Genomic DNA, 27,368 nt, shown 5'->3' with positions numbered 1-27,368 from the left:
TTAGTATGAAGACATATTTTATGTATAATATTGTAATTAACTGTTTATAGTTACAGATGCTTCACGGTATAAGTTATATACAATAAAAATAGTGTGTTACCTGCAATAACTGATTTTTTGGCCACTTGGGGGCAGCAGAAACAAGCTGCAAATAACATCAGGTCTTTTAAGTTCCAGCATCCAGCAGTTATGGAGAAACATGTACTTTAATTTTAAGTGTCTGTGACCACCTGGTGAATCCAAGTCTGAGATTCACTCTTTTTTTTGGTCTTGGCTAAGGGAAGGGGAAGGGAGGGAAGTGTACAGTGACATTTTAAAGATTAGTCGCTTAACTGGCGACCTTTAGCCGCATGCGTCTGTTGAAAACAGGAAGATACGTAACTGTCCTTATAATACCTCTTTGTTTTGTTTGACAATTGTATTTGACAGTATTCTCTTCCTGTGTCAACAGCTGTATGACCACAGACACATTTGGCTAAAGGTCGCCGGTTAAACTGAAACACCTGTAAAGTTTCTGGTCGCTTACTAAAACACACATGGAGGAATTTAGTTAAGGCACTTTAAAACAGTTGGTGTTCGAAATTCCTCAGAAATTGGATGCCTCTGTTTCAGTTTAACCCGGATAAGTGACAACCGTTGTAGCTGTTGAATGCCTCTTTGTGTAGTCTTTTTTTAAAATACATTATGTTTGAAAAAACACCTGACTCATCATTGGTGTCTTGTTTAACAGCTATGTATTTTCTTCCCGTTTCATCAGCTGTTATAACTATGACAACCACAGACGCTCACCAGTTAACAGGATAACTTAAACGCCTCCTGTTCTTAAAGTATCAGTATGTAGGTTTCAGTGGCGGTGTAGTTGCTGCGTTGCAACCCCCTTGTGTCACCCTCTCTTCCTAAAGTGAAGTATAAATTAGCTGTGAAAAACACAAAAGCCCCTGTCTCGATTCAGGGTTTAATTTCTCTGTTCTGAGCTACTGTAGTGGTTTTGGTGGTGGTTCAACATGGTGGACTCCAGTGAAGAGGACCTGTAGGTGTAAAAGGCTCATTTAAAAGGTAACAAAAACACAATGAGGTGATTATACACTAATGAAAACATAGTTATGCATATTATATACTCCATTTATGCCATATTGTGTAAATAGAGCCCCCTAATTCTTACACACTGCACCGTTGGATAAACATAGACATAATACACATATTTCCAAATTCAGTGTGACTTACTCTTTCTGAGGACATCATTATCATGCGAAAAAACATCCAACAATCCGCTTAAATATTATAGAAAAGAAAATTTGCTCTTCAGTATCAAAGTAATCCAGTTCCAGTCCAGTAGTCCATATATCTATATATATATATATAGATATATATATGCTGTAAACAGGGACTGCTAATAGGTAATTCAGTATCTTTTAATGATGATTTGCCAAAATGTAGACAGAAATAAGCTTTAAAGGTCCAGTGTGTAGAATTTAGTTGCATCCAGTGGTCTGATTGCTGCGTTGCAATCTCCTCACATCACCCTCACCTTCTTAGTGTAAAGGAGAAACAAACCTTTTAAGGGCCCTGTCTAGAGTTTAGTCTGTAGAAGAATGGCGTTTCAACATGACCCACTCCCACTGTAGATATAAAAATGTCGTTTTTAAGTAACAAAAACAAAAATATTCTTATTTCAGGTGTTCATACATTAAACATAGGAATGAATATTATATTTCACCCTAAAAATAAAAGGCCCCAAATCTTACACACTGCACCTTTAAGAAAAGAAATAGACTTCCTGTTAACAAGCATTATGGGAACTGTATTTCTAAAGAAGGATGATTATCTACACAACCAGAAGAAGGAATAATGGGACTGACAAAACCAATGAATATGAACATTTTTATGTTTGTTGCATGATAAATATTTGATGACATTACTGACATTGACAGTGTCAGACTTGAAGCTCAGGTTTAAAAAGGACTTAAACTAAAAACGTGTCCAGGAAAACCAACATCCCACAAAATGTTCCACAGAGCCGATCATCAATGAGAACAGTAAGTTTTATTTATTGTTTTCCAGCTGCACTGTATGCTATATGTTCACCTTGTACAATAAACAAATACAAATACTCACACTAAAAACCAAACAATCTGCTAGCAGCCGTCTCTTGCTAACGTCGTGGGGCTAAAAAGGGTTGGATGCGGCTGCCGTTGGTTCACATAGGGGGCTCGATGCCTCCGAGAGCCACAGCTGGCTTTCATCAGAGCAGAAAACTATAGAAAGAAACTATAAGGAGGAGAAGGCGGGAGTCATTCACATAAGACTATGATTATAAGAACATTTAACAAGGCAATACAAATCTAACAGGACTGAAAACCTTGAACATCAAAAAACATACATTTGATATATAAAACAAAAACAAAAAAAATTACCACAATGGAGAAAGAGGTGGAGACATGAAAAGCAATAATCCAGACTTTTTCTTTTCTGTTCAGATTTGGACATATTTGAAGGTTACTATTTTGTTCCTGAGTCAGTAAGAATTTACTGTTTTTTTTTTTTTTCCTTTACCTCACGAGCTGGTGCTGCAATGTACTGTAGGTCCGAACAGATAACCAAATGTTGTAGGTACCTCAGTTCAGCAGAGTTGGAAAAGTTACAACAGCGATATTTAATTGAGGCGACACACTCAACATATAATATCTAACCACAGATTTTTCTTCTTCTTTTTTTTTTTTTTTTGTTGTAAAGGGTTGTTTTTTTGTTTTTTTTACCTCATAAGCCAAAAATATTCTTCCTAGAACTGGAAACCACATCAGCTGCCCCACATCTTGTCTCTACATTCAGGGGCCACCAACCACGACAATTAGAAAAAGAGCAAAGATGGAGTCCAGATTTCTGATGGAGACGGCAGATGCTGCTGTTCATGAAGCGGACTTTTTTTTCTTGTCTGCTAAACGTACATTTAAACTGTGAATTCATTCATTTTCACACACTGGAGAACAGAAAAAAAACAGATATTCACTTGCAACAGAAACACAGAATATAGGATAAACAGAAGAAAATTTTTAAGAAACAAACAAACAAACAAAAAAAAGACATGTATGAAATTGGTGAAACTGACTGAGGAAGGAGGGAAATCGGAGGCTTGACGGATTGTTTATGAAGTCAGTTTCTTCAAGCTCCTCTTTTAAACCAGGGAGGGTTGGTCAGATTTCCATCCTGCACGTGGTAATGTCAACGTGTCCCAGAAGTCAAGAGGAATCTCCCTAAAATATACTCAAAAATGAAGATAAAAACAAAAAATACCACTGAAATCAATGCAGAACAAAAACAGATATGGGTGGGGGGGAAAAGGTTTCGGATCTTCGGCGCATGAGTTTGACGGTCAGTCCCATCTCAGTGTGGCAGCTCATGTGTGTCTTAACATCCACTGTCCTCACTTGGGCTTAGTGGTTTCATACAAAAAGAAAAAACGTGTGAAACGTTGCCCGGCAGGCAGTCTGCTGGTAGGTTCAGATGGCTGAAGTCAAGCGTACAGTTGGATGGTTGAGTTGGTAGGTCGCTGGGTTTTTTTTTTTGTTTAGTTTACATCGTTTTTTTTTTTTCCCCCCTCATTGCTCGGTTACAGCAGCAGCAGTCCTACGGCTCAGTCATGTGCTCTCTCATGGTGTCGCCATGTTTGGAGGGTTGGTTGGGGGAGGTGGCCTGTGACGGATGGGTACCAGGGGGCAGGGTGTGGGCAATGGACACTCCCCCAGGCACCAACCCCTCCATAGGTCCGGGAATCCCGCCAGGGGCGACGCCTACCACGCCAGGAGGGAATCTGGAGACGGACAGGAAGTGATCAGCAGACATGATAAAGAAAGGAAAACAACTGGAAGTAATCTCTTCTATTTACTTTTAGATTTAAAAGTCAGTGGCTGATCTTTGATCAACTTAAATCAACCACTTTTTTTTTTTCAAAGCAAGGCTGAAAATGTTTGTTGCTTCTCATCATTGAAAGTTAAAGAATACTGAATCGACACATGAAATTTGAAACATTAAAGAGAATCCAAACATCACTGATCATCATCACCTCTATGAAACAATACAAGGAGCACTTCAACATGGAGGCAATACATGAGAATGTCAGGGGTCCTACTCTGGTGTAGGGAAGGACTTTTAAAGGGTCGTTCACCCAAATTATATAAAGAAAAAACTTTTCTTACTTTCCCCTTGTGGTATTTTATTTTCCTTCAGGCATATAAAGAAAGAAAATAGATTTTTTTTTTAAATAATTTGGGTGAAATCATGTTTTATTACAGTGATCTACAGGGTGTGAAGAGAAACCTACTGCAAAATAAAACAAGGTTTGTTGATTAAAGTTTTTGCAAAAGTTTCAAACTTTCCTTGATAAACTCCACAACAGTGTCTTTCTTTCTTTCCCGCAGTAGCATAACTCCACGTCTTCTTCCTCTGCTTTTCACCTTTAAAAACACCCATAGCTGTCTTCACTCGTAGCTTCACTAAACTGTTTTTTTCCTTCTATTTTCTTTCTCACACTTCTGACAATTTGATGCTTGAAATGCTGATGAAAGAAAAACTTATTCTACTCGATTCTAGTCACACGTGACTGTAAATATATGAACACTTTAAAAAATGTCCCACATTGGAGTGATCCTGTGTGCTGTGTATCTATTTCTGGGTTGGTGGTGGTAGTGGTGGTGGTGGTGGTGTTAGGGGAGGGTTTGGGGGAATCAATGAGATGCCGGGTAGAGTGGGTACAGTTACAGGACATGTGAGTTAAGAGTGTGAAGCAGACAAAGGCTACAGATTTCAATAGGGTTTGGGTTTTAATAATGATGTTGTTCATTTGGCCTGGCCTGTGGGCCAGCAGTGGTAGTATTCATTTACCTGGTTGAGAATTAGGTATATAATTTGTCCTGCATTCCCCCCGTTGCTATGGCCTGTACCATGGTTTGGTTCACTCGGCTGTGTGAGAGAAGCAGTTCATTCTGGTTGAGACAATATAGAGACTGAGAAACGAAGAGCCTAAACTTAACAAGGGATAAATTCATCTGGGCCAACTTCTAGGTAGAAATACGCCACAAAAACTAGGACCCAGCCTAATATTCAGGAAAAGAAAGTCAGAATTGTGACAAAAATACATTTGAACATCTAGACTACCCCCATCCCTCCCCTCCCGGTGTATCAACCCTCATCTACTGCAGGAGTTGAGATGACACAGGTGATCTCTGTGCGTCGAGAGTAGCCTTCTGGGTTCACGTAAATCCTCCTCCTACCTGTAGGCGGCACCATTGATCTCAGGATGAACTTGAGGCTGCTGCTGCTCCATCATCCCCCAGGGCGCCGTGGTGACAAAGAACTCTTTGTTGACGCAGTTTCGGAGGCTGTCAGGAATACGGCCTGTATCGAGGAGGAAAGGTTGAACGCTTGGTGAGCTGAGAAAACCAAAACATGGCAACGTGTGCACGATAAAAGATGTCTCCATACCAGTGATGGCTCTGCGTATTTCTGTGGCGGCGGCCTCTCTCATCTCTAGTGATGCCTGCTCGCTGTACCAGGCGGTGTGGGGTGTGCAGATCAAGTTAGGGGCGTCTTTTAAGGGACCTTGGGAAAAACTGTCCAAGCACAAAAACGGTTAAAAAGGGATCCGGCCATCTCCAACTTCACTTCTTGTAAACTAAACCAAACAAACCATTACACGGTGAACTGAATCAATTAAAGACTTATGATTGTTAATACCTGAAAGGCTCCGACTCGTGGACGTCCAGAGCGGCGCCCCGTATCCTGCCTTCTTTCAGGGCCTGAGCCAAAGCTTTCTCATCCACCAGACCTCCCCGTGCCGAGTTGACCAGGAAAGCACCTTGACGCATCTAAAACAGCACAAACAAAAGCACAGCTTTAATTTTTTTTTATTCTTCTGCGGACTCCAGCATTCAACATATCAACATGTGTGGCTTTGAGATTGCACACCCGGAGGTGCTGTCATTGGCTCAATGCTGCGTGGGAGGACTTTACATATAAATATAAATATAAAGACCCACACAGGGGAAAACAAACACATTTCAAATAAAAAACGACTAGATAACAAAAGGCTTTTTAAAGAAAGGGGATGTTTAACTGACACTAATCCCTTCATCTTCACAGAAGCTCTTTGGGTTATGATGAAAAAAAAACAGCACACGAGCGGCGATGCAGATGATGATTTTCTTTCTAAAGATTACGACACGTGACATAACACACGTTTACTTTAGAAGCAGCCGGTTCAAATAAGACGACCTGCAGTTCAACTTGATGCCCTCCAGGTGGAGGCAGTGATCAGGACAACACCGGTGTTGTGTTTCTTCAACTTATCGTGTTAAGTGGACAAAAATCTGCTCAGACGGACACGTCATGGGGACTCACCTCCTATTTGTAGACAAAAAGCCATTCCCCAAACCATGAATCATTAAATTTGGAGGTTAAAGATCACGCCCGTGCTTAGCTTAGCTGCTGATTCACCATGCCTGGCCTTGCCAGTCCACTCAGCTGGCAACTGTGACTTGGCCGGTCAATAGCATTCCTTGGCTTGTCACTGACTGCTTTAATGGCGGTTCACAATAGGTGTGGTGTGTGGCTCAAGTGGCTCAAGTGTACGAACAGCTTTTTTAAAAATGCACTATGTTGGATTACAGTGCAGGTTGAAATGAATACATTTATACCATCTAACTGCGGTAATTTGACGAGTTTATAATATCTGAGTTTATAATATCTGAATGTTTGATTACTCCTCAGATGATTATTTCTATTTTCACTAAGACATAAATGACACAATTCAAACGTTTGTTCAATCTTAAATTCAGTATTCTCGGCTCATTTTTTGGTGAAGAACATGCACATGAACACGCTTGCGTCACACTGATTTGAGAGTTCTGAAAGAAACAGAAACTGTGAGGGAGAACAGACTGATTAGAGCAAATCTTCTCACACACATTACAGACAATAATGAAAAAGATGGCCTACCACCCACCAACACCCACCCCCGTATGCAAATTTCTGTTTTTCTGGATTCATAGAGATTCTCCAGACGTCAGTGTGTTGCATGAGCTTGCTTTGAGTGTCTTAACACTTATTACAAGGTTGTTTAAACAGCTTAGAGTTGGAAGTTGACAACAAAAGGAGTGCTTACAGCTAAGGAATGCAGCCAAGTCAGCTGCCGGTCCACTGGGTTAAAGCTGTGCTGCAAACCTCCAAGGATCATTAACCTAGTGAGGGGACTGTGCAAGTCTGCTTTGGAGGGTGGTGAGAAGTTTCTGATAAGTTGTCAGCTTCTCATCCTCCGTCACCCGAGCTTCACATTAGAAAAATATACAATATACAAAGGTCCTCTACCTGTTTGATGGTGAAGTCGTTGATGAGGTGGTGGTTGTGTTCGTTCAGGTTGCAGTGCAGGGAGACGCAGTCGCTCTGGTAGAGCAGGTCCTGGAGCGTGTAGACTCGCTGAACGCCCAGTGAGCGCTCCAAGCCGTCCTGGAGGTAGGGGTCGTAGAAGATCACGTTGAAGCCAAACGCCTTGGCCCGCATCGCCACTGCCTGGCCTGAGCGACCTGAGAGGGGCGTGACATAAGACAGAAAGCAAGTGCAATTTTTAGGACTTTTTAGGTAATGATTTTTTAGGTTTAATTAGTGATTTTTAAAAATACCAACATATTGGGGGTCCTGGGGGACTTCAGTCAAAAGCACCGAAGCACAGAAGTTTTAATAAATGGAGCTATTTATTGACTTCATGTTTGCCAATTCATCACACTAATAATCTGCTTTTTTATTAGAAAACTGAAAATGTTTTGAGAAGATTGGTTGTTTATTCTTGGGCTCCTTAGGAATCCCAGTTGGTTGTCCTGTTAGGCTGATGCCTACATCAGGTTGTCATTGTAAGCACAGATAGTGTGGCTGTAGACTCTTAAGCGGGGAACCCATCAGGCACACGTCTGTCATGTTTTGGTTTGTTCGCCACGCGGCTACAAAAACCCCGCCAGGAGCGTTTCAGAAGCGAATGTTGTCTTTTTTTCCCTCTACCTCCACAATGAAATATGGTAGACTGTGAACTGTTTCCCTTGTGGCTGTTTAGTTTTTTTGCACCAGGTGTTTTATTTTGAAAATCGAAAAATAGAACAGTTGCGTATTCTCGGCAGAACAGAGCAGGAAGCTGCTTCTGACGCTTCAGGTGGGGATCATCAACACTTAAAACAGAACACAGAACAGCCACAATCAGCTCCGGCGGGCCGCGGTGCACCCGGACTAAACTACGTTAATTATAAGCGGATTAGTCAATAGTGAAAATATTTTTTTTTGAGTCACAAGAAATTAAATCAACTGACAAACTGTAAACACAGTAAAAAAAAAAATACAAAAGGTCAATTAGCACTCCTAACTGATGCAGCTACATTTCCTCATGATGTGAAAAAAGGGGCAGATTAATTAAGATGAATTTTAATATATCTAAAGCAATCCTAAGAACGACTGCCCACTCTTATTTGAGTATGAACAATAAAAAAACAGGTCAAGACATTCATTCTGAATGGCCTCAAGCACAAACACTCCCACATATGTTGCCATACGTTCTCATTAATCCCCTGATACTGAATACGACCATGTTGACTTGCTGGAGTTCAAAATATCTTCATCAGCCCTCGCAGGGAAAAACCCGAAAGAAGCAGCTCACCAAATCCTATGAGGCCAAGCGTCTCTCCTCGGATCCTGGCCGCCCCCGACGCCACCTCCCGGATCTGCTCCACGCTCTGGACCCGCGTGCCCTCACGGAGAGCCTGGTACAGCCAGGTGTTTCGTCGATACAGGTTGAGGATGTGACATAGTGTTGAGTCTGCTGTTTCTTCTACAGCTGCTGAGGGAATATTACATACCGCGATGCCTGGAAAAGACGGGAGAGAAACATTAAACGCTGAATTAAAAAGACGACAAAGACGCGGATACTTCAAATGACAAGTAACATAATTGCATCACAGATTTAATAGTTAGAATAGTTGATTATAATTACTGTAGCTCTATTGAAGAGAGATTCATCTGTAGTTTTATATTTCACAAAATAATTGGCAGTAAATTTCTTTTTTTAGGACCTTCCACAAAAAAAAAACTGCACTGAACTGTGAAGGATAAGATGATGATTATAACTGCTAATTATGTCCATGAAAAGAACATTCATCAGAAAAATCCAAGTCAGCACGCTGAAATGTATTACCACAAACGATATATTGAAATAATGAGCACATCGCACTAAATCCTGCTCTCATACACATATAAGTGGCTAAACTAAATCTGAGTTTGTAGCATCTGCTCTGCATATGCAATCCATTACATATTATATCTATCTATCTATCTATCTATCTATCTATCTATCTATCTATCTTCCTCTTTTGTCTGCATCTGTCCCTCAGCCTCACCGAGCTCCCCGGCAGCCTTGATGTCGATGTTGTCGTAGCCGCTGCCAATGCGGATAATGATGCGCAGCGCCTTGAACTTCTCCAGGTCCTCTCTGGTCAGGGTGATAGTGTGGTACATCATGGCCCCTACTGCCTCATTCAGCACCTGAGGGATGTGGAGGAGCAGGAGCAGGAGGAGGAGGAGGAGGAGGAGGCATCATTATCGCTGCCTTAGTACATCAGTTATTTCCTCAACAATCATTAGCTGTGTTAGAGATGGAAGAAAACTGAATCTGCATTGATAGTATGATCACAAAGTCTTTGCTTTTCTTAATCAAAAGCATCCCTGCATTCATATTTGGACGTTTTTTTCCCCCAACGAGCAAGTTCTTGCGGCCAACATGAATAAGAAAACATTTTCCTGGAAGTTTATGTCCACTATTCTTCATCTAAATGCAAATGGATGGTTATGCGCGCTCTAAAATAGGAGTGGTTGTCTGTGTGTTTATAATGAGTGTTTGCCAAAGCTGGTTTTTGTCACAATCAATTCATTCAGACTGTACGCAAACAAGGTTGGAGTGGATTCAGGCAGGACCATAAAGTAGACTGACAGCCCCAGAAGAAACTCAGAAAGCATAAGCAAGTAGGTGCTGCAAGCCACGGCTGCTAAATAACAGGTTTAAAAAATTCACAACCCTGCTAACGGAATTAACCTAATCCAGCCAGATTAGCATAGCCATGAATTTCCATACAACAATTTTATTGGAGCTAGCTGTTAGTGGGAGCTGGATGCTAGATTCAAGGTTAAAGCTCTCCCCCCTCATGCATTAATCTCATTACTTGAGCGGAGCAGGCCAGCAGGCAAGCTTGGCTGGAGACGACGCTGGAAAATGACACACAATCACCGCGGACTGTTGAGCAACAGGAATATAAGATGGGAGCAGGTTTACATGAAGTGGAAAAAGTGAGCAAATGGCTTTTGTATTGTGTTAATTAGTTTAAGAACTGTTCAGCATGTTTGAGCTGGCGCGCTGCACGTGCACTCCCCGCACTGTTCGGCTATTACCTACAGCAAGGAATCATGAATATTGCAAAGCACATAAAGCCCTTGACAATGGCAACACACGATGCTTATTGTACACCAGTGTTATACAACAATAACTGTTAAAATGGTGAGTTTTATAGGTGGTGGGAGCATTTTCACTCTTTACACTGGGCTAATGTCGTGCTGGCTCTAGCTTTATATTTTATGTGAAGAGAGGAATCCATCCTGTTCTTCTCTTCGTGTTACTTATTTCCTTTGTCCTTTCCTCCTTGCAACTTTGTGGCAAACTTATATAACCCTATCGATTGCTTTCATGGGCGATTGCTTGGGTTAATATCAATGTTAGGTCATTTATTTTAACATCCTGTCTTTGTATTTTCTTATATTATCGTATATTTGATGCTCTTTTGTTTTACTTTATTATTTGCACCAAATAAAGCATTAAATCCTCTCGTCTAACTCTCTCTAACCCAAACCGTTCCATTAAAATGATGCCCGCGTGCTGACTATTCAGTACTAATTATTCAATAAACGAACTCAAAACAAGATTTGATCGTTTTTATTAAAACATAACCACAGTGTTTATCACACCTCTGTTAGCAGTTCTCCTTCCTCTGTGTATTTTGTGTCTAAATACACAATACATCTGTCCTGGTTGGAGGGACAGCGGTTCAGTTCCAGCTGAGGAACTTTGTTGAATGTCTCTATCCCGACGTTCTCTCTCAATAACTATCAAAAATGAATTCTCGTACGACAAAGGACATGCTCAGTATCTCTTGAAACGTTCTTTTATCCTGAATGATGTCCTGTTTTCTACTTGAGAGAGATACATGTCATTTTCTCAATCACGTCCTCGCTCGTGGTTGAGCTTTTTTTTTTGGTGCAGTTTTACTTTGGAGCACTTAATAAAAATAATAAAAAACAGTGGTTACTGATACAGCCACGTCAAAGACACTTAAAAATCAGTCCTCTTTGTATCTTTCTGCAGGACGTTCCAAGGACGGCACAGGATTAGTGCTTTAATGAATTTCTTTTTAGCGTGTACTCAACAAGGGTCACAAAGTTTTGCACTTCGCCTTAGAGCACAAGTACTGTGGTTTACACCGACAGATCCCTGTGCGTGCGAAAAGACAGCAGTGTGCTTCTCGGTGTTCTTGCTCGGTGTGTGTGTTTATGTACTTGTGTGTGAACAGTAGTTCACTCCTGAAACTTGCAGTGAGGTTGCTGGCAAGTGTGTGTGTGTGCGTGTGTGTGCATGTAGAGCGCCCCATCTGTACCCTCTGCTGTGCAGTTATAGTTGTGGGAACGCTGCCAACATCTATTCTCCCAGATGGGTCCTCAGTATGTGTAATGTGTAACTACGAGAGCATCTTACTGGACAGGGATTGCTTGCGTTTGTGTGTCAGTGTCTGTGTGTGTGTGACCGTGAATTAGGAAAACAAGGAAGTAATATAAAGACAAAAATCTAGTTTTTTTTTGTTTAACCTCCAAATTCATAATTAAAAAACAGATGACTTTTTGATTGTAAATGAAAAACAACAAATATATAATTTAGTATAAGGTAACATTTCCACTGAAACCGATGGAACATGAGGTGGAAGCCCTCCTACTCTCTTTTGGCGTGTAAAGACACAAACCCTCCAGCTTGGACTGTAAAATTGCTAGCGACTGGCTCCCGTGTATAGGCAGTAAAATAAGACAAATGTTTCACCCACTCTGGCTCGGAACAATTATACTGCATTTCTATTACCAGCCTCCTCCTCCTCCTTATTTAACAAAGCAGCACTTCAGCACCCAGTGGGATTAGACTCAGTGATGAAACCATTACAGTTGAACTGGGAGAGTGGAACAAGCCAGTGGGCTGAAATATTATTAAAGCATTACAGAGAAGGAGACACAGAAAAGGAGGAAAGAGATGACGCTCCTGCACTCAACTCAAGGCAAAATATTCAAGAATCATATTCCAACTTAATACTCTGTCAGCATCACAGTGCGTGTGTGTGTGGCTGCTTCTGCTTATGAGCTCCTGCAGATACTACATCTATTATTCTTACAGCAAGCAGCACAGTCTGTACAACATCATGCAGGCAGGCCTATTCTGATTCTTCTCTATGTTAAACTCACCTACTACATTTCCTGTTTGCACATCTTCACTGTCCGTCACATTCGTAATGTAAAAAATCCGTTTTAATAACACGTGCACTTTCAATTTCATTATGTGACTTCTCCGCAGATCAGTAGCTCTGTAGACAAGCTGTTATATTTAGAATATTTTATCACAGATAAGCGTGCGAGGTTGCCAATCCACGCTCTGTAATTAATATTATTACAACTACAATATCAAGACAGAGAGTTCAACAGTACATGACTGCAGGAAACATGATATGATTCAAATATATTGTCTGATATGTGAAGTAGCTTCAATGCCAGACACATTCTTTATTTATTTTCTCTTTTTATTGTTTTTCTAGTCTGAGTATTGAGGCCTATCCGCCCTATAAGCTCCAGATCGCTTAAAGCAACATAAAGAAGGAAACATAAAACTGACAGCGAATCGACGACAGCTAATTAAAGTTAATTACACACATAAACAAAGGCTGCTGAAATGAGCTTGTAGGCTTAGAGAGCCATCCATTTTATCAGGGGTTGAAAGGTCAGTGCTACAGGTTCATACTAGTGCAGGTAACAGTGTAATTAATGCAGAGATAGAAAATAAGGGGTGTTTATTTTTTTTTGTACCTTTTCATGTATCTCCTGTGTGGACTGGGCATCGCAGAAAGCCACGGTGGCCAGATCTTTGAGGATGGGCATCTCCACGGTGCAGTCGCGCCCATCCAGCAGCGCCACCAGGGGGCGTGGGTGCATAGGCCCATTCATAATCTGGGGCCGAATACCTGCAGAGAGACAGAGCGAGAGGAGAGGGAGTTAATTATTTATGTCTGGCACACACACACACACACACACACACACACACACACAGTCAAGTGAGCTGCAGAAGAAGCAGTAAAATGTAGGAAATGCACGCAGCAGCAGGAAGTGTTTACACAGGCTGGGACTGTGTGTTTTGCCTGTGTGATAGGCTAAATCAGTGACACACACACACACACACACACACAAGTGTAGTTCTCTACTTTAAACTACCATCATCATCTCCTTTACCTGGCAACGCCGGTCGATATCTCACACACACACACACACTGTTCGCTCGCAGACACAACGCTGGTGATATGAATACCCCCCTCTCTCACAGTTATCCACACTGTTACCAGGCAACAGGTCCTTTCACCCCATGAGGTCATCACCTCCATTATCCTATCACCGTACAGAAGCCGGTAGGCCTTCAGCATGTCCTCCTCTGTGTGTGTTGTACAGTTTACACCCCCATCAGAAGTAGCCTCGCTCAAACACTGAATCAAATCAGCAGGTATTCGACAGATTCAAACTTCTTTTTTTTTTGGTCTTTCTCTCCTCGCCTTGTTGTCTAGTTGCGATGCCGTCGTCCCCGCAGGAAGAGAAGCGACTGCAAATTAAAGACGCGCTCAGTATTGATGAACTCCGAGCGTCTCACTCGACTCACTCGCAGACAGGCTGTGCCAAATAACTTTTATTTCCACAGTATCAATGTGATGTCTTCTTTAGGTGATAATACCGAGGGGTGGAAAAAAAAAAGTCTGACAGCGTGGATCCAAATTCTGCTAAAAAGAGGGAAAAGAAAAAGGAGAAAGGGGGTGGGTGGGGGGTCCACACACCACCACTCTCTGGCTCCCTGCTGCCTGTTGTCATGGTGATTAGAGGATTTGGGCAGGATTATGAAATATTTTATTTAGTGACATCTGCGCTGCTGGAGAGGACATCCAAGCCTTCTCGCTCCGTGTCTGTCTCTCTAACACCTTCAGTTTTTGGGAAATCGAGGACAGTGTTTGTGACCTACACAAGTACAAACGTGCTAACATATGCACTTTGCAACAGATCGTGAAAAAAAACAAGAGGTGCATCTGAAATGTAGCAGTGTTTCTGTTCACTGGGCTTCAATTCTGCACCAGTAAGCTCGTTTTCTGTTCTACACGGCTAATTAAAAATGTCGCATTGATTACATATCCGGGTTTTAAGAAGATGCTGTATTATTTGATTTTTTACTACGAGTGATGAGCGCAAAGATTTCTGCCAAAGTTAGAGCTGTTTGGGCAGTTTTACAAGTGATTTCTGTGTTTGTCTTCTCACTAGTCTGGAAATGGGCAAGGCTTAGTTGATATCACATATTTCCACACACCAATCAGAACATTTGAATCTAAATTTGATGTCGGTTGCTGGGTTGAATTACATGACACGTGATTTTGAGTGCTAAACTCTTTAAATTAAAACCAACTCTGATATTTTTTTACAAACTTCAACTGTGATTGTTGCTTATTTAGTCGTGAATACTTGACGTTAATTCAAGTCAATACCAAGTAGGTGTAAGTTAAACACAAAGTGGAATGAAACGTCTGTTTTAGAACAGATTCTGGATGCGGTGTTATAGAAACTGTAGCTAAAATATGTATCTTTTACCTTTTTCTAAGTTACACACACCTTTCTGGTACCACATGTTTTGAAGATATGCAGTGTTAAAGTGAAAAAGCATGGGCTGTAAATTATGCAGAGTTTGATGCCTTTTACACAGATGCAAACACACAAATCTGCACCCACACAGAGACACGCGACATACGGTAAAGCCAAAGATTCTTCTATAAGGAGAGAGAAGGTGCCGCATTACAATCTCCGCCAGTCTTACGAAATGATACACACTTCCCGTCTCCTAAATGGGCGCTGTCTTCTCGCCCTCCCATCTCATGAGAGACGTTCAGAAAGTTTTAGTTTAGTTGTTACAGATCCTTTTTGGTGAAACTGGACCGATGATATGTGTTGCCAGATCTCGCAAGAGTGTATTGCTATAGAGACAGACAGGTCTCAGTTTTCTCCTGATTTGTCTCTTCAAAAAATTGGAATTTTAAAAATGCCATAATATAATGTGGCTTCTAAAAGATTAGTTACTCAGAACCTGCTGCTGGTCTTGTTAAGGGGAGCATCATGTGACATGAGGCATCTCTTTTATTAACTGAGAGTTTTATTAAGAGAGAGAGTGTGTCATTAATATCACAACTTTGACAAACTGACACACAGCCTTCATTTTTTGGGGGGGCTGTTAATTAATCTAATAGCCGACTTGTCTTTGTCTCTTTCTCTCAAATCACAAAGGAAGATGATCAGTCAGACATCTCAGAGGGAAAACAAAACAAAACAAAAACTCTACAAGCAGAAGTTAAACACTCGGGGAATCAAAGATGAAAAACTTGGAAAGGAAGCGAGTGGTGAGAAGCGGGAGGACGAGGGAGGAAGGAGCCTGGTGATGGCTAAAAGGAAAGTGAGAAAGCTGGGGAAGAAACTGGAGTGTGTTTGTATTGTAGTATCGTTACAGCTTCACATTTCAAGGAGGATGAAAAGACACTATTGATCAGCCTTTTGTGACTTTCAAAAAGGGCTTTCACACATGAATCTCAGTTTGCTGTGTAGCTCTTGTGTGATGTTCCTGTGGTTTCTCGAGGGAGCTTTTCAAAGTTTGGAAAATAATAACTCCAGTATCAGCTTGGATGCGGACATTACGGCGACAAGGCCATTGACAGTATCTGAAATTTGGCAAAGACGTGGGTCGATGGTGGATCTGGAACACGGTGACCAAAGCTGTTTTTTTGTACCAGGCTGTAAACATGTTGTATAACATTTTAACATGGAGGCTTATGGAGACTGACTCGTTCTGTAGCCTGCAGTTTTTGGCACTTGCATTGGCTTCACTTCACGGCCATGGAGGTTACTACTTGGGGAGGGCAGGTTAAATGAAAAAATTATGGGAAATGTATGTTTTCGAACTTAGCCCCCGTGCATCAGGATATTTTGCCGTTTTATCCTGGATGTTGTTTCAATTTTGATTTGATTGATAAAAAAAAAAAATCTGTTTCTTCTCTGTTTCCCTGAGTATATGAAATATTAAATCCCTGCAGTATCCTTTAACCGACACACACAACTTCAGATCACTGTCTGATCCACATTCGGGGAAATAAATGATCTGGCCTCGGCCGTCACTGCTCTTCAATTTCTGATAATCCCCATACAAGCAGTTTAAACCAGCAGAATCATATTCTGTTAGTCTTCACTGACCTTTTCCAGTTTCTTTCTTTTTTTTTGTTATTGCTTTTATGTTTTACTTTGTCTTCAGTGTTTAGTGTTGATTTTATGAGGCGAGGGTTTTCGAACTGTTTTGTGACACGCTTTATAACTGTGTTTTTTTTATTTTTATTTTTTATTATCACACTTTATTATATTACAGCCATTAACAATATCATCATTGTGCAGCGCACCTAATAAAAGCAGTGCTTCGTGAAAGCTTAAATGGCATACGAAAGAGAAGAATTATGGGAAAATAAGAAAGGCGGATAAAAAGCAAAGAGGGGAAGAAATAATCAGGAAGAAGTGACCTCGATCTTTCAGATACAGGCTGAACTTGAGAGACTGAGTGTGTGTGTGTGTGTGTGTGAGGGGTGTGTGTGGTTTGTGGGAGGCTGCTTGCCAAACACACCTGTGGCTCCACATCTCTCCCTGCGCCTCCTCATCACACTCCTGCAGAGTTCATTATCACAGCTCAGACTGGCTGAGGAAGAAAATACTTCTATCATCTAACAGTCACACACACAAGGATACATACTTACAACACACCAACACACACACGCTGCACTGTGTGCATACATGAAAACACGCTGAGGGAGACAAACACAGCCAACACACAATGGCTCGCTTTTACAGTATACACACATGGACAAGAAGCAGCTGGTGGAAAAAGCAGCGTCACTTGTAAAAAGTGGGTCAAAATGCTGTTGATTAATTATTTCCTGGTGGCTAATAGCCTTTCTCCAGCCTAATAAGGCAGAACGTGGCACCGCATTTAACACATGATGAATCTGCGGATAATTAACGCCTAACAAGGCTGGTAATGAGGGTCCTAATGAGTCGGGATACCTGGACAGTGATTTGAAGCAGCTTGTTTGTTTTGGACAGAAAGAACTCAATCTTCCCTCAGTCACTCAGCCAAAGAAGAAACTGACAGCGTGTGCATCATACATGAGCGATTGTCTGTTTTTGTATACTTAATTTGAACGGAGTGAAGGTGAATGTGTACTCACAGAGAAATATGTTGTTGACTGAGACTCTGTAATGGCCTCTTGTCACCAGCTCTCCGGGGGTTGTCTGTCACATCAAAGTTAATGAGTTTCGGGGCTTTATTCTCTAGTCTCACACTGTCAGTCGCTACATTTCCTCCTGCTGCTGCAGGTCTGTCTTCATGTTTAAAGTCCGAGTAAAGGCAATTCTGAGATTTCTTTAAAAAAAAAGTACATTAAACATGTTGGGGAATAGTTGCTGAAACCATGTGGAAAGACTTATACAGTGCGGAACAAATTTATTGGACCACCACCCAAACTTTTAACCCAAAACAGAAAAACTATTTCTATTACTTCTTGATGAAGACGTCAGGATTTTTGTGGGCGGTCTTAAAGGGTGGCTCGATGACACGCTAAGGCCACCCTGAGCACACCCCTGCACAGAGACAGAGATGAATTCATCTCATCTAGAGTTTCAAAGTTAGTCGCGCAACTCTCTGAACTCATCCGACACGTTTCAGTCGCTTCAAAACGGTCGCTTGACTGCTCCCCCGTTTGGGCGTGGCTTCGGCGCCTATAAATAGTCCACGGCGCAAACATTTCGTCCTCTCTTCTTCTTGCTAATGCCTCATCAATTTGCATGCCAGGTCAGAAACCTTTTCAGGCTGTGTACTTGAAACACTTTTAAGATGCACATTTAACCGCAGCTAACCGTAACATTCCGTCTTTTGCCACTCTTCTACCTAGATGAGCAGCTATTACTGAGATGAAATGAAGCAGCCTCCCACCTATGCACTTTCAACAGCTTGAAAAGATAATGTCTTTCCTTAAAGGTAAGAAAATTTGCTAAGCTGTGCGAGGATTTGAAAGCATTTTTGTATCAGGTCTGTGTTTTTTTTTTTCTGGCATACTTTCATTTCTACCGAGTGGTAAATATGCGGTGTTAACCTTTTACACTTGAATCTCCGGCAAGACTCCAGAAACGTCTTTTTTTTCCGCTTTTTTTCTTTATTGTAATTGTTTTTAAGATCGCTCATGTCATTCATTCGTTTGTTGCTGTGGGCAAAAGAACATTTGGTTTGTTTTAAGGCCAATCGAGGTGGGTGATTGTTCTCACCATCATGAGAACATCAATATTACAGAGTGCATCTTGGTTGGAAACCAGTAAAAAGCAGGGGGGGGGGAATGATATGGTAAAATTGAATTATTAAGCATATTTTATTGATGCAGATTTTTCTCACACCATGACAAAGGTATGCAACATCACGTTTCTTTTTTACGGCAGCTAAAACCTTTCAAATGTGTAAGACAAACAATTTTATTATTACAGCTGAATTATGATATCAACAAACGTTAATATGAAATTATGCTGTCCAAAAACATTCCTTCAAGATAAATCAGTCATTAGGGTCATTATGTTGTGAACTTGAGCACAGGCACAAATATCAGTTCTGGTAGTAATATTATAGGAATCGCCTTATTTGGTCACAGCAGGCTTCTGTAAACTAAACACTGATTACCACATGACCATTATTGGTCCTTGTGGAATATTACAGGAATATTACAGAGACTCAGAGCTAGCTTGCAGCTGCAGACGGCTGTAATAACAGTCATCTGCCGATGTTAAATATAAGCAGTTAACTGGCAATGGTTACCGTATGTCTGTTGATTTCACATGATTAACAAAAGCACATTTTTTATCCAATGATTACGAGAAGGGGATCTGGGTTATGTTGAGATTATGAATTTGTGACAAAACAAAGCTTGTTTTTAGAAAGATCATGAAATAATAATTCCCGTTAACGCTCTACGGCCTTCTTTGCATTTAGTTACTGGTATAAATTAGTCTAATCTCAATGATGTCTGCTGTCACCCTCGGGTGGTTGCTACTAACCCCACAGACCACACCCACACAGACACACACACACGGGAGCCCTTGTAAGCCAGAGGTCCAGCTACTAAAGAATGAAAAGACTAATCGCATCTGGTTCTTTTTCTTTACTTCACTTAACTCCTGTCTTGCCAATTTTTCTCTCTCTCTGTTGATATCCATCTCCGTCTCTCCACCTCTCGTTCTCCCTCCCTCGGTTGGGTCGGCACCAGCCAGAGGGGGGAGTTTTGGCCGCAGCAGTTTGTCAGCTGCCCCACCCAGCAGCCAGACCCAGAACCTGGACCCAAGGAGACAAAAGCAAAGCCAGCTTTCTCCCTATCCAAACACTCGAGTTCCACCCAACACCAGACAGAACACCAGACTCACTTTTAAGAGGGACAAAAATGCACCGCAGAGCCGTTTCTCAAGTGCCTATTTGCTGTTACATAAACTTGGTGAGCAGCAGAAACAACATGACTAAAGATGGTTTACATTAGGCGGTAGGATATTTTGGCTAGTAGTCTTTCGGGATAAAAATGCAAATTGCTTGTGTCAATTTCCTGTTATTGTACCCAAAGTATTTATCATAGCACAGCAGCCAGCATTGTCTGTAAGCCAGCGAGTAATAAAGAAACAAAGCCAACAGCTTGACTGGCTAAATGTGAATCGTGTTCAGTGTGACAGCAGATAGTCTTATCCAGTGGAGGTCATGTGTTGTTACATCCCTCAAGGGAAGCCTGAATGGACTAAGGTTGATATCATCCGTTAGCCAACGCTAATCACAAACTGGATGATTCGACAGGAAGTATGAAAACTTTTGGCAGAGCTGGCAAGAGCGTACTCTCAACCACAAATGGATTACAGATGTTCCAAACTAAAAAGCCTTTTTGGATTCTGACAACAGAAATAGAAGTCATCTTTTTAAACGTTAGAAGAAGAAGAAGAAGAAGAGGAAGAAGAAGAAGAAGAAAAAAGAAAACTAGAAATGTGTCTCTCCTTAGTGAATATGATCTGGTGTCTAATTCTCTCGCTTGGACAGGGCGATCTTGGAAAAGCAGCTCAGGAAGACGCCAGACGATGTGAGTCAGAGTTTTCAGGAGGGAGAAGGATCGTTTCCTAAATAGAGCGAAAACAATCAATGAAAGAAAATAAACTTTATCTCAAACCTGTGTTTCTCCCCCTTGGCTTTGGAAACCAATCTCTAAATTGGTATTTAATAACATCGCACAACATCAGTTATCTGTATTTCTCTGCTGTCGGACAGATTGTGTGCTCTGGTTTTGTGGTTTCATAGATCTCCAACATGCCTCGGTTGGTTCACAAAGACTATTTCATTTGGAAGTTAATGCACTCCCTGCAGATTTACTTGTGGCTTGTCTGTGAGGTTGTTTGAAAGGTAAATGGTCCACCTTGGGACTGCAGAGTCGCATTAACTTACCTGTGCTATTGTGATTACCTGAATAATTACACTGTGTACTCTGCCGTCTCGAATCTCTTCTAATAGTCCTCTGAGACAGTTTAGTATCCTCACCTCACGGAGGAGCGACACACTTTGGAGACCATCCTCACGTCATTTTCAGCCGACTCTAACTTGCAGGTGACCTCTTCTAGCAAACCACCACCTAGCAGCTCTCGCTCTAACCTCCTTTTCCCTGAGCAGCAGAAAGGTGATGAAATGCTCCTAAATGACTCAAACTGGTGTGATACATGCCACAGAGGCTCGCACACCGGTCACCACATCAGTGGAACAATAAAACTGCAAAAACAAAAGGAAGTGAGGAAGATTTTCCATGGCACGATGATGTCAGGGCCGCAGCGGCGGTCGCTGAGTTCACAGCGAGCTTTCAGAGAAAACTACTCTGCAGTTGACGCGAAGCCAAAAAACGGGCTCAACGGGCTTAGGACCAACAGCTGGTTCTGGTTACCTAGCAACTCCCAAGCTGGGGGCCTCAGTGATGGGATAGTCCAGGAGCAAGAGGAGGAAAGGGGGGGCACCGATAACCCAGTGGGCTTTCTTTGTGGCAAGTGCAGCAGCGAGAATGGAAAAGCTTGATTTCATCAAGTCTTACCAAACCCCCCCCCCTCCCCAAAAAAAGGCAACATGCCGCAGGCCACCCAACCTGGCAACCCAAACACGGAGGTTTAAAGAGCAGCGTCCAGGCGTTAAGTGGCGCGATCTCGATGTTTCTCTGCAGCATTTTCCAGGGAGGCATCAGGAACACAAACACGCTCGCTGTGGCCCAACACGACTACTAGTACTGTGCACGCAGACACACACCGACACGCAGAGTTTGGCTATGCTTAGCTTCACACACACACCCACAGATGATAACCATTAATGATCAGCGATTATCAGGGATGTCACACATTTTGTTCAATAAAATATCCAAAGTGCATTCACAGCTTTCAGTGCCAATGCTCCCCTCTACTCTTGGTCTCTTCATGCTGGTTGTTTATGTCCACCTGCACACCGCTTACAATATAAAACAGCGATGTTACACTGTGCATGCACGTTAACAAGAATGCGGCGCCTGTATTCTTGGGAGTGTCTACTTTCTTGAGTGTGTTTACGATCCCCTGGCATCTGTAGAAAAAGAGGGGGAAGTAATCTTTTTTTTTTGGCAGACTTGCCTCCTCTAGGCCCCCACTGGACCCTATCAGCGCCCGGCTACACCGCCGCCACCCCAGCCTGTCTCTTGTTCCACTATGTGGACACACAAAGACCTTGTTTGTCCTCGCTCTGCCTGCTCTCCTCCAAACTTATCAAACACCCAGCCAAGAGGGGTGAGGGAGGGGAGAGATAAAAGGGTGAAAGGGGAAAAAAGAAAAAAGAAAAAGAAAAAGGCAAGGGTGAAATTACATGTAAAAGTATAAAGACGGAGGAGAGAGAACACACACACCGACATAAAGATATCACAGGTGGTGTCAGTGGTAAATAAAACACAAGAGCGGGAGAGAAGAGTGTCCATCCATCACCATCTCCTCTTTAAACGTTTGTCTTTTGTGCTTCCCTTAGCAAGGGCCTAAAAACAATTGTGGTCCTGAGACAAAAGCAGCTGTCAAGTGCTGATGAACAGTGGACCGTGCACTCCAGCTTTACCTCACATGCACACAGAAGATAGTGTGTGAACATGTATACACACAAAACTGGCAGGAGAGGGAGAGATAAGAAATCTAAGCCGTGTCACATCCACACAGGCACCGACTGCCACAAAAACCATGGACACAAAATCATCAAGTACGAAACACATCCAAGGAAAATACGGCAGATGGATTCAAGCACATTTTCTTCAGAGAGAAGACACAAACACTGATTGCAGTGAGGTTACAGTAAACAAGGTATTCTTGCGATGTTGACAGCTCGGAGAAAAATAGGCACGGTGATAGTTAGCTGCTTGTTACGATTGTTTTGTGGTGCAAATTACATTTTTACTGTATTGTTTTTATATTATTTTTATTAGTTTGCACTGAAAAATCTTAAAAACACAAAAATAACGAGCCCCCAAAATCCATCTTTACACGCCTGAATACACAGCGTGTGACGGACAGCGTTCACGACCACTGACACTCTCACGGAGAGCCCGTTCCTCTGCGACCTTTGACCCTTCAAATGACGACCCATCTAATCTCACCCTCCTTCCCGCTGCCGTGCAGAGTTCTGCGGTTTCCGACCAAGGAAACACTGACACACTCACATGGGTGCCTGCCCTCATGTGTGCGCACACACACACACACACACTGTTTTCATGACACACTTCATTGCAAAAACATAAGAGGCTCATTAGCCTTAAAGCCAAATCCAACCCGCCCTCAACCCCCCCTACCCTCAACCTCTCGCCATTACACACACACACACACACACACACACACACACACACACACACACACACAGCTTTTTATTATTACCCCTGATGAATACATACGCACACACATATGCACAAGACAATGTGAAACATGCTGCTTGCCTGGGAAATGCTGTCTCCACATTCTTCAAATCAGGAGCTGCACATGGCAGAGAGGAAATGTAGTAGAGAGGGGTACAAAACAAAAAAAAAAGTAAGGTCTGAGGGGATTCTCACAGTTTGCCCTCGGGGTTATCCTCTCCTCTCTCCCTCCTCCTCCAGCCTCCCTCCTATCTTCTCTTGCTCTCCCCACTGCTCGTTTCCAAATCTGCCCTCCTTCGTCACCTCACCCCCAGAACCTCCATTTCTCTTTTTCAGACGACTGGTACTCTTGAGGAGGGATAGGGGGTGGTGGTGGTGGTGGTGGTGGTAGAGAAATGGAAGGTGGCACAGGAGGGCAGTGGGTGACGAGGTGGGGGTGGAGTGCGGAGGAGAGCGAGAACTACGACCGTCACCCCCCCGCTCGCGCGATTAAAGCCTTCAACTCCTTTAAATCTCCAAAGAGGGGTGGAGGAAAAAAAAAGAGAAAAGAAAAATTGGTTCTCTACTCGTCTTCAGCCTGCAATCAGCACTTCGGCGCGCTCTCCTCTTTCCGCCTCTTCAACCAGATCACTTGTGTCTTTTCTCCTCAGACTCCTCTTGCCTGCTCCGTCACCCTCTTCTCTCCCTTCATGGCAGGTTTGGGCTATTCATTCAGACGTCAGGCTCACTCCGTCAGCCTTTTGTTGCGAGTCATAGAAAGACAGAGAGAGAGAGACGGAGAGAGACAGAGAGAGAGAGAGAAAGAGGAAGGGGTGGGGGGATAAAAAAATACCAAAAAAAAAAAAAAAAAAAAAACAAGCTGGTGCCACAGCTATGTGGGAGAAAATGAAAGAGTAAGGTAAATAAAAGAGACGAGTGAGGAGGGGAGAAAAATCCTTGAAGAGCAGCAGTCACAGAGAGAGGTGCAGCGCTCCTGGCACACGTACGACTCCGTCTTACATTCTCCCCGACCTTCCCCTCCGCTCAACATATTTTCCTTCCCTCTTTTTTTTTTCTCTCTCCCTCCCCTCTCTCTCCTTCCCTCCCCTCCCTCTCTCCTTCCCTCCCTTTCTGTTTTATTATTTGTGATCTGGCCCTCACGGTCTTTTAAGAGTGCCAGCCCCCTTTCCTCCCCTCCAACACCCCACCCTCTTTTTTCCCCCCCGGTCTCGCTCCCTCTTGCTCACAAACTCTCTCTTCACGATCTCAGTCTGCGATTTTGATCCCGCTCCCCTCCCCGCTCTTTAACATGAGCACAACTTGATTGGTTTCGCCGTTCAACAAGCCATCGAGCGCCTCGTTTCCAGGCATCGACGTGGGAATGTTGCCCAGCGTTCATATCGATACTTGTCATGTTTCACAAAGCGGACAGAGACAGGTAATGATGTTTCACGTAAGGATGACGGTAAGAGGCAGGAGTATAGCACAAACATCTCAGAACACTTCTTTTTTAATAGAAAATCCTGCAGTTGCTAAATTAATTCCCATATATATAAAAACACCTCCAGACGCACACACCTGCTACCGAGGCTCTCCAGGGATCAGAACAAGCTTTCATCGGAGTAGTGACTGTGTGCGGACACAAGCAGTACATGTGAACTTATGGTAACACTTCCTTCCAAATCCTTCCAAGAGTCTAATTGATCCTGAGATTTAAAGTTGTAACAGATTAGCATGTTTACTACTACACTAGTCTGAGAGGGCGGCCCGACAACAAGCCACTTTGACTCTGAGAGACGTCTTAAAAAGGATTTTCATAATGAAGGTTAAGAAGTCTGCCCTGGCTGTCGCTTCATCATACGAAGACAAAACCCTGCTTTTGCAGGGGGAACATGCACACTGAAGTCGTGCCATCTGGTCAACAGTTCAGCCTTTTTTAATTCTTTACAGCTGAAACAATTAGTGGATTAAACGATCGACCACAAAATCAATCTAATCTACAAAATTCCGACTAACGTTTTGATTATTTAACTTCGCGGTTGCTTCCTTTCCTTGTCTTAACATGTCTATTCAACTAAAAAAAATCTTTTGGAGGAAATGGAGGACTGCCGGTTGGACATTTTAAAAAAAGAAAAAAAAAAGCAATCTGAAGACATCACCTCAGGCTTCAAAGTGTCACCTCGGGAAATTATGATGGACATTTTTCCAGAGTAATCAATAATGAAAAAAATTTTTTAGTTGCAGCCCTAAGGCTTGTAGCAGATAAATGTACTGACAGATACTGTCGAAGATATTACAGTGCATAAATGTTTTATAGGCTGTATTTGTAGGTAAATGACTCCTATCCTTTTTTTAGTTGCTGCAGACACCTTTCAAGACTCATAAGATAACTGTTGAGTACAATTTAAAAGACTTAATCATCATTTTTGCCTGATATGGTTACATAATAAAAAATTCTAACTCCTCCTCAGTCACAACTGAGACAAGATGTCTGCTGCTTGACTGAAAAGTTACTCGTAACAGTTTTTGTGCACCAGAGGTTTCAAGTTTCCACATCACACTTGTGTGTAAGTGGCACTGGACCACAACCAGGTGTTGAAGAAAGTGAAATGAAACGTTCATACGTCAATCTGCTCAGTGATTTGATTGGAGGAGACTTTGATATATTGAATTCGGACGACTGTATTTATTTCTCACGGTGCCGTCATCTTTTTACTCATATTTGAAGGAAAAATGTTAAGTAAGTAAAAAATAAATGTGGTTACCAGTTGATGTATGTGTTATTTAACATATTGGCATTGTTTCTTAGCTTATGTATGTCTCTGTTTAATGTTACCGAAGTCACAAAGCTAGTGCAGAAAGAAGACGAGTGAATGATCCTGGAAATTCAAGCTACGTAGATGAATCAGTCGATATTAGTTCAGCTTAGCATTGCACGAGTCACAGTATCGGCTGATAAGTGTAGAAAATCCAGCAGTGAGATGTTAAGCTTAATATGTCAGATGTTGCACTTAGTATTTACAGTGTGTTATTACTATTAAATAAAAACGAGAAAATGAATCTAAAGCATCTGAATCACGATTATTTATGCCTTGTCTTTAAAACATTTGATGTATCTTTTTTTGTGGATTCTCGAACATCACCATCAGTACAGGGCTACGGTAACAGTTGCCAGGTTGCCATGGGCAACCATTTAGAGAAAATGGAAACCAATTCTTGGCCTCTGTTTGCTATCAGTGGCAAACACGTTCTAAGCTTTTAAATGTTCTTTTGTGTCACATTATTAAGCTGACGTACGACCGCGTAGTATCTCAATTACTCAAAATATGAAGTGACAAAAAGTGGCAACTACACACAAATCTGGTATCAGTCGAGCCGTACTAGTCATGAATGGACAAACGACTAAATTAATGAATCAGTGTTAAGCAGATTAACAGTCATAAATCACCCACAGTTTTGATCATCTGTTAATCGCTCGAGTCGTTTATGAAGCGCAAATGTCTGATATTCGCTGATTCAAGCATCTCAAATGCCAAAAATTTGCAGAATGATCGACATTTTCACTAAATCGACAATGAAAATAATTGTTAGTTGCAGCCCACTAACGATTGGATGGACAAAATGAACAAATGAATGACTCAGCGTCACTGTGACTAACCAGGATTTTAAACTGAACTGTAAGAAAAGTGACAAGTCGCAGGAGAGTTTTCACAATTTGACCTAAAAGAACAAAGCATGTTGTGCATACTGTAGTTTAATGCAGTGTAGTGTAATTAAGTTCAATACCGGTATAGTGAGTTTAAAGGGCTCCCATTGAGGAGGTTTGGTTACAGCATGTAACCAGAGTCCACAAACCAGGCCTGGAGTAAAAAAAAAAAAAAAGCCTCATTCATGAAAATAGAGCACTAGAGGGAGAAGGGACGACGGAATAATTTGACCTCTAAAATTCACCATCCCATCTGCCTCCTGTGATCTACATGATGTCTGTTGCCAAATGAT

The 27,368-nt window shown here is 42.1% G+C and overlaps 1 protein-coding gene across 3 annotated transcripts in view; it reads right to left on the bottom strand.

Moving 5' to 3' along the window:
* Positions 1-2,024: 2,024 nt before the first annotated feature.
* The window catches only part of ctbp2a (C-terminal binding protein 2a), a 63,779-nt gene continuing 38,435 nt past the window's right edge, over positions 2,025-27,368 (bottom strand). Inside the window, exons 1-9 of one of the 3 annotated variants that reach the window (XM_019269297.2) lie at positions 23,472-24,211; positions 13,189-13,343; positions 9,426-9,570; positions 8,690-8,896; positions 7,360-7,574; positions 5,731-5,861; positions 5,479-5,606; positions 5,268-5,391; positions 2,025-3,808 (exon numbers count right to left, since the gene is read on the bottom strand). In XM_019269297.2, coding sequence (XP_019124842.1) covers positions 3,625-3,808; positions 5,268-5,391; positions 5,479-5,606; positions 5,731-5,861; positions 7,360-7,574; positions 8,690-8,896; positions 9,426-9,570; positions 13,189-13,343; positions 23,472-23,493 — 1,311 coding nt within the window. In that variant the 5' untranslated portion in view covers positions 23,494-24,211 and the 3' untranslated portion in view covers positions 2,025-3,624. Of the gene's footprint in view, positions 3,809-4,878; positions 4,957-5,267; positions 5,392-5,478; positions 5,607-5,730; positions 5,862-7,359; positions 7,575-8,689; positions 8,897-9,425; positions 9,571-13,188; positions 13,344-23,471; positions 24,212-27,368 lie in introns of those variants that run through there. The other 2 variants (XM_027277647.1, XM_019269296.2) reach the window with 2 other exon arrangements.

The sequence above is a fragment of the Larimichthys crocea genome, chromosome III (assembly GCF_000972845.2).
Source record: "Larimichthys crocea isolate SSNF chromosome III, L_crocea_2.0, whole genome shotgun sequence".
NCBI lineage: Eukaryota > Metazoa > Chordata > Actinopteri > Sciaenidae > Larimichthys > Larimichthys crocea.
Note: the sequence above shows the minus strand (reverse complement) of the source record. Positions and strands in the feature narration are given on the sequence as shown.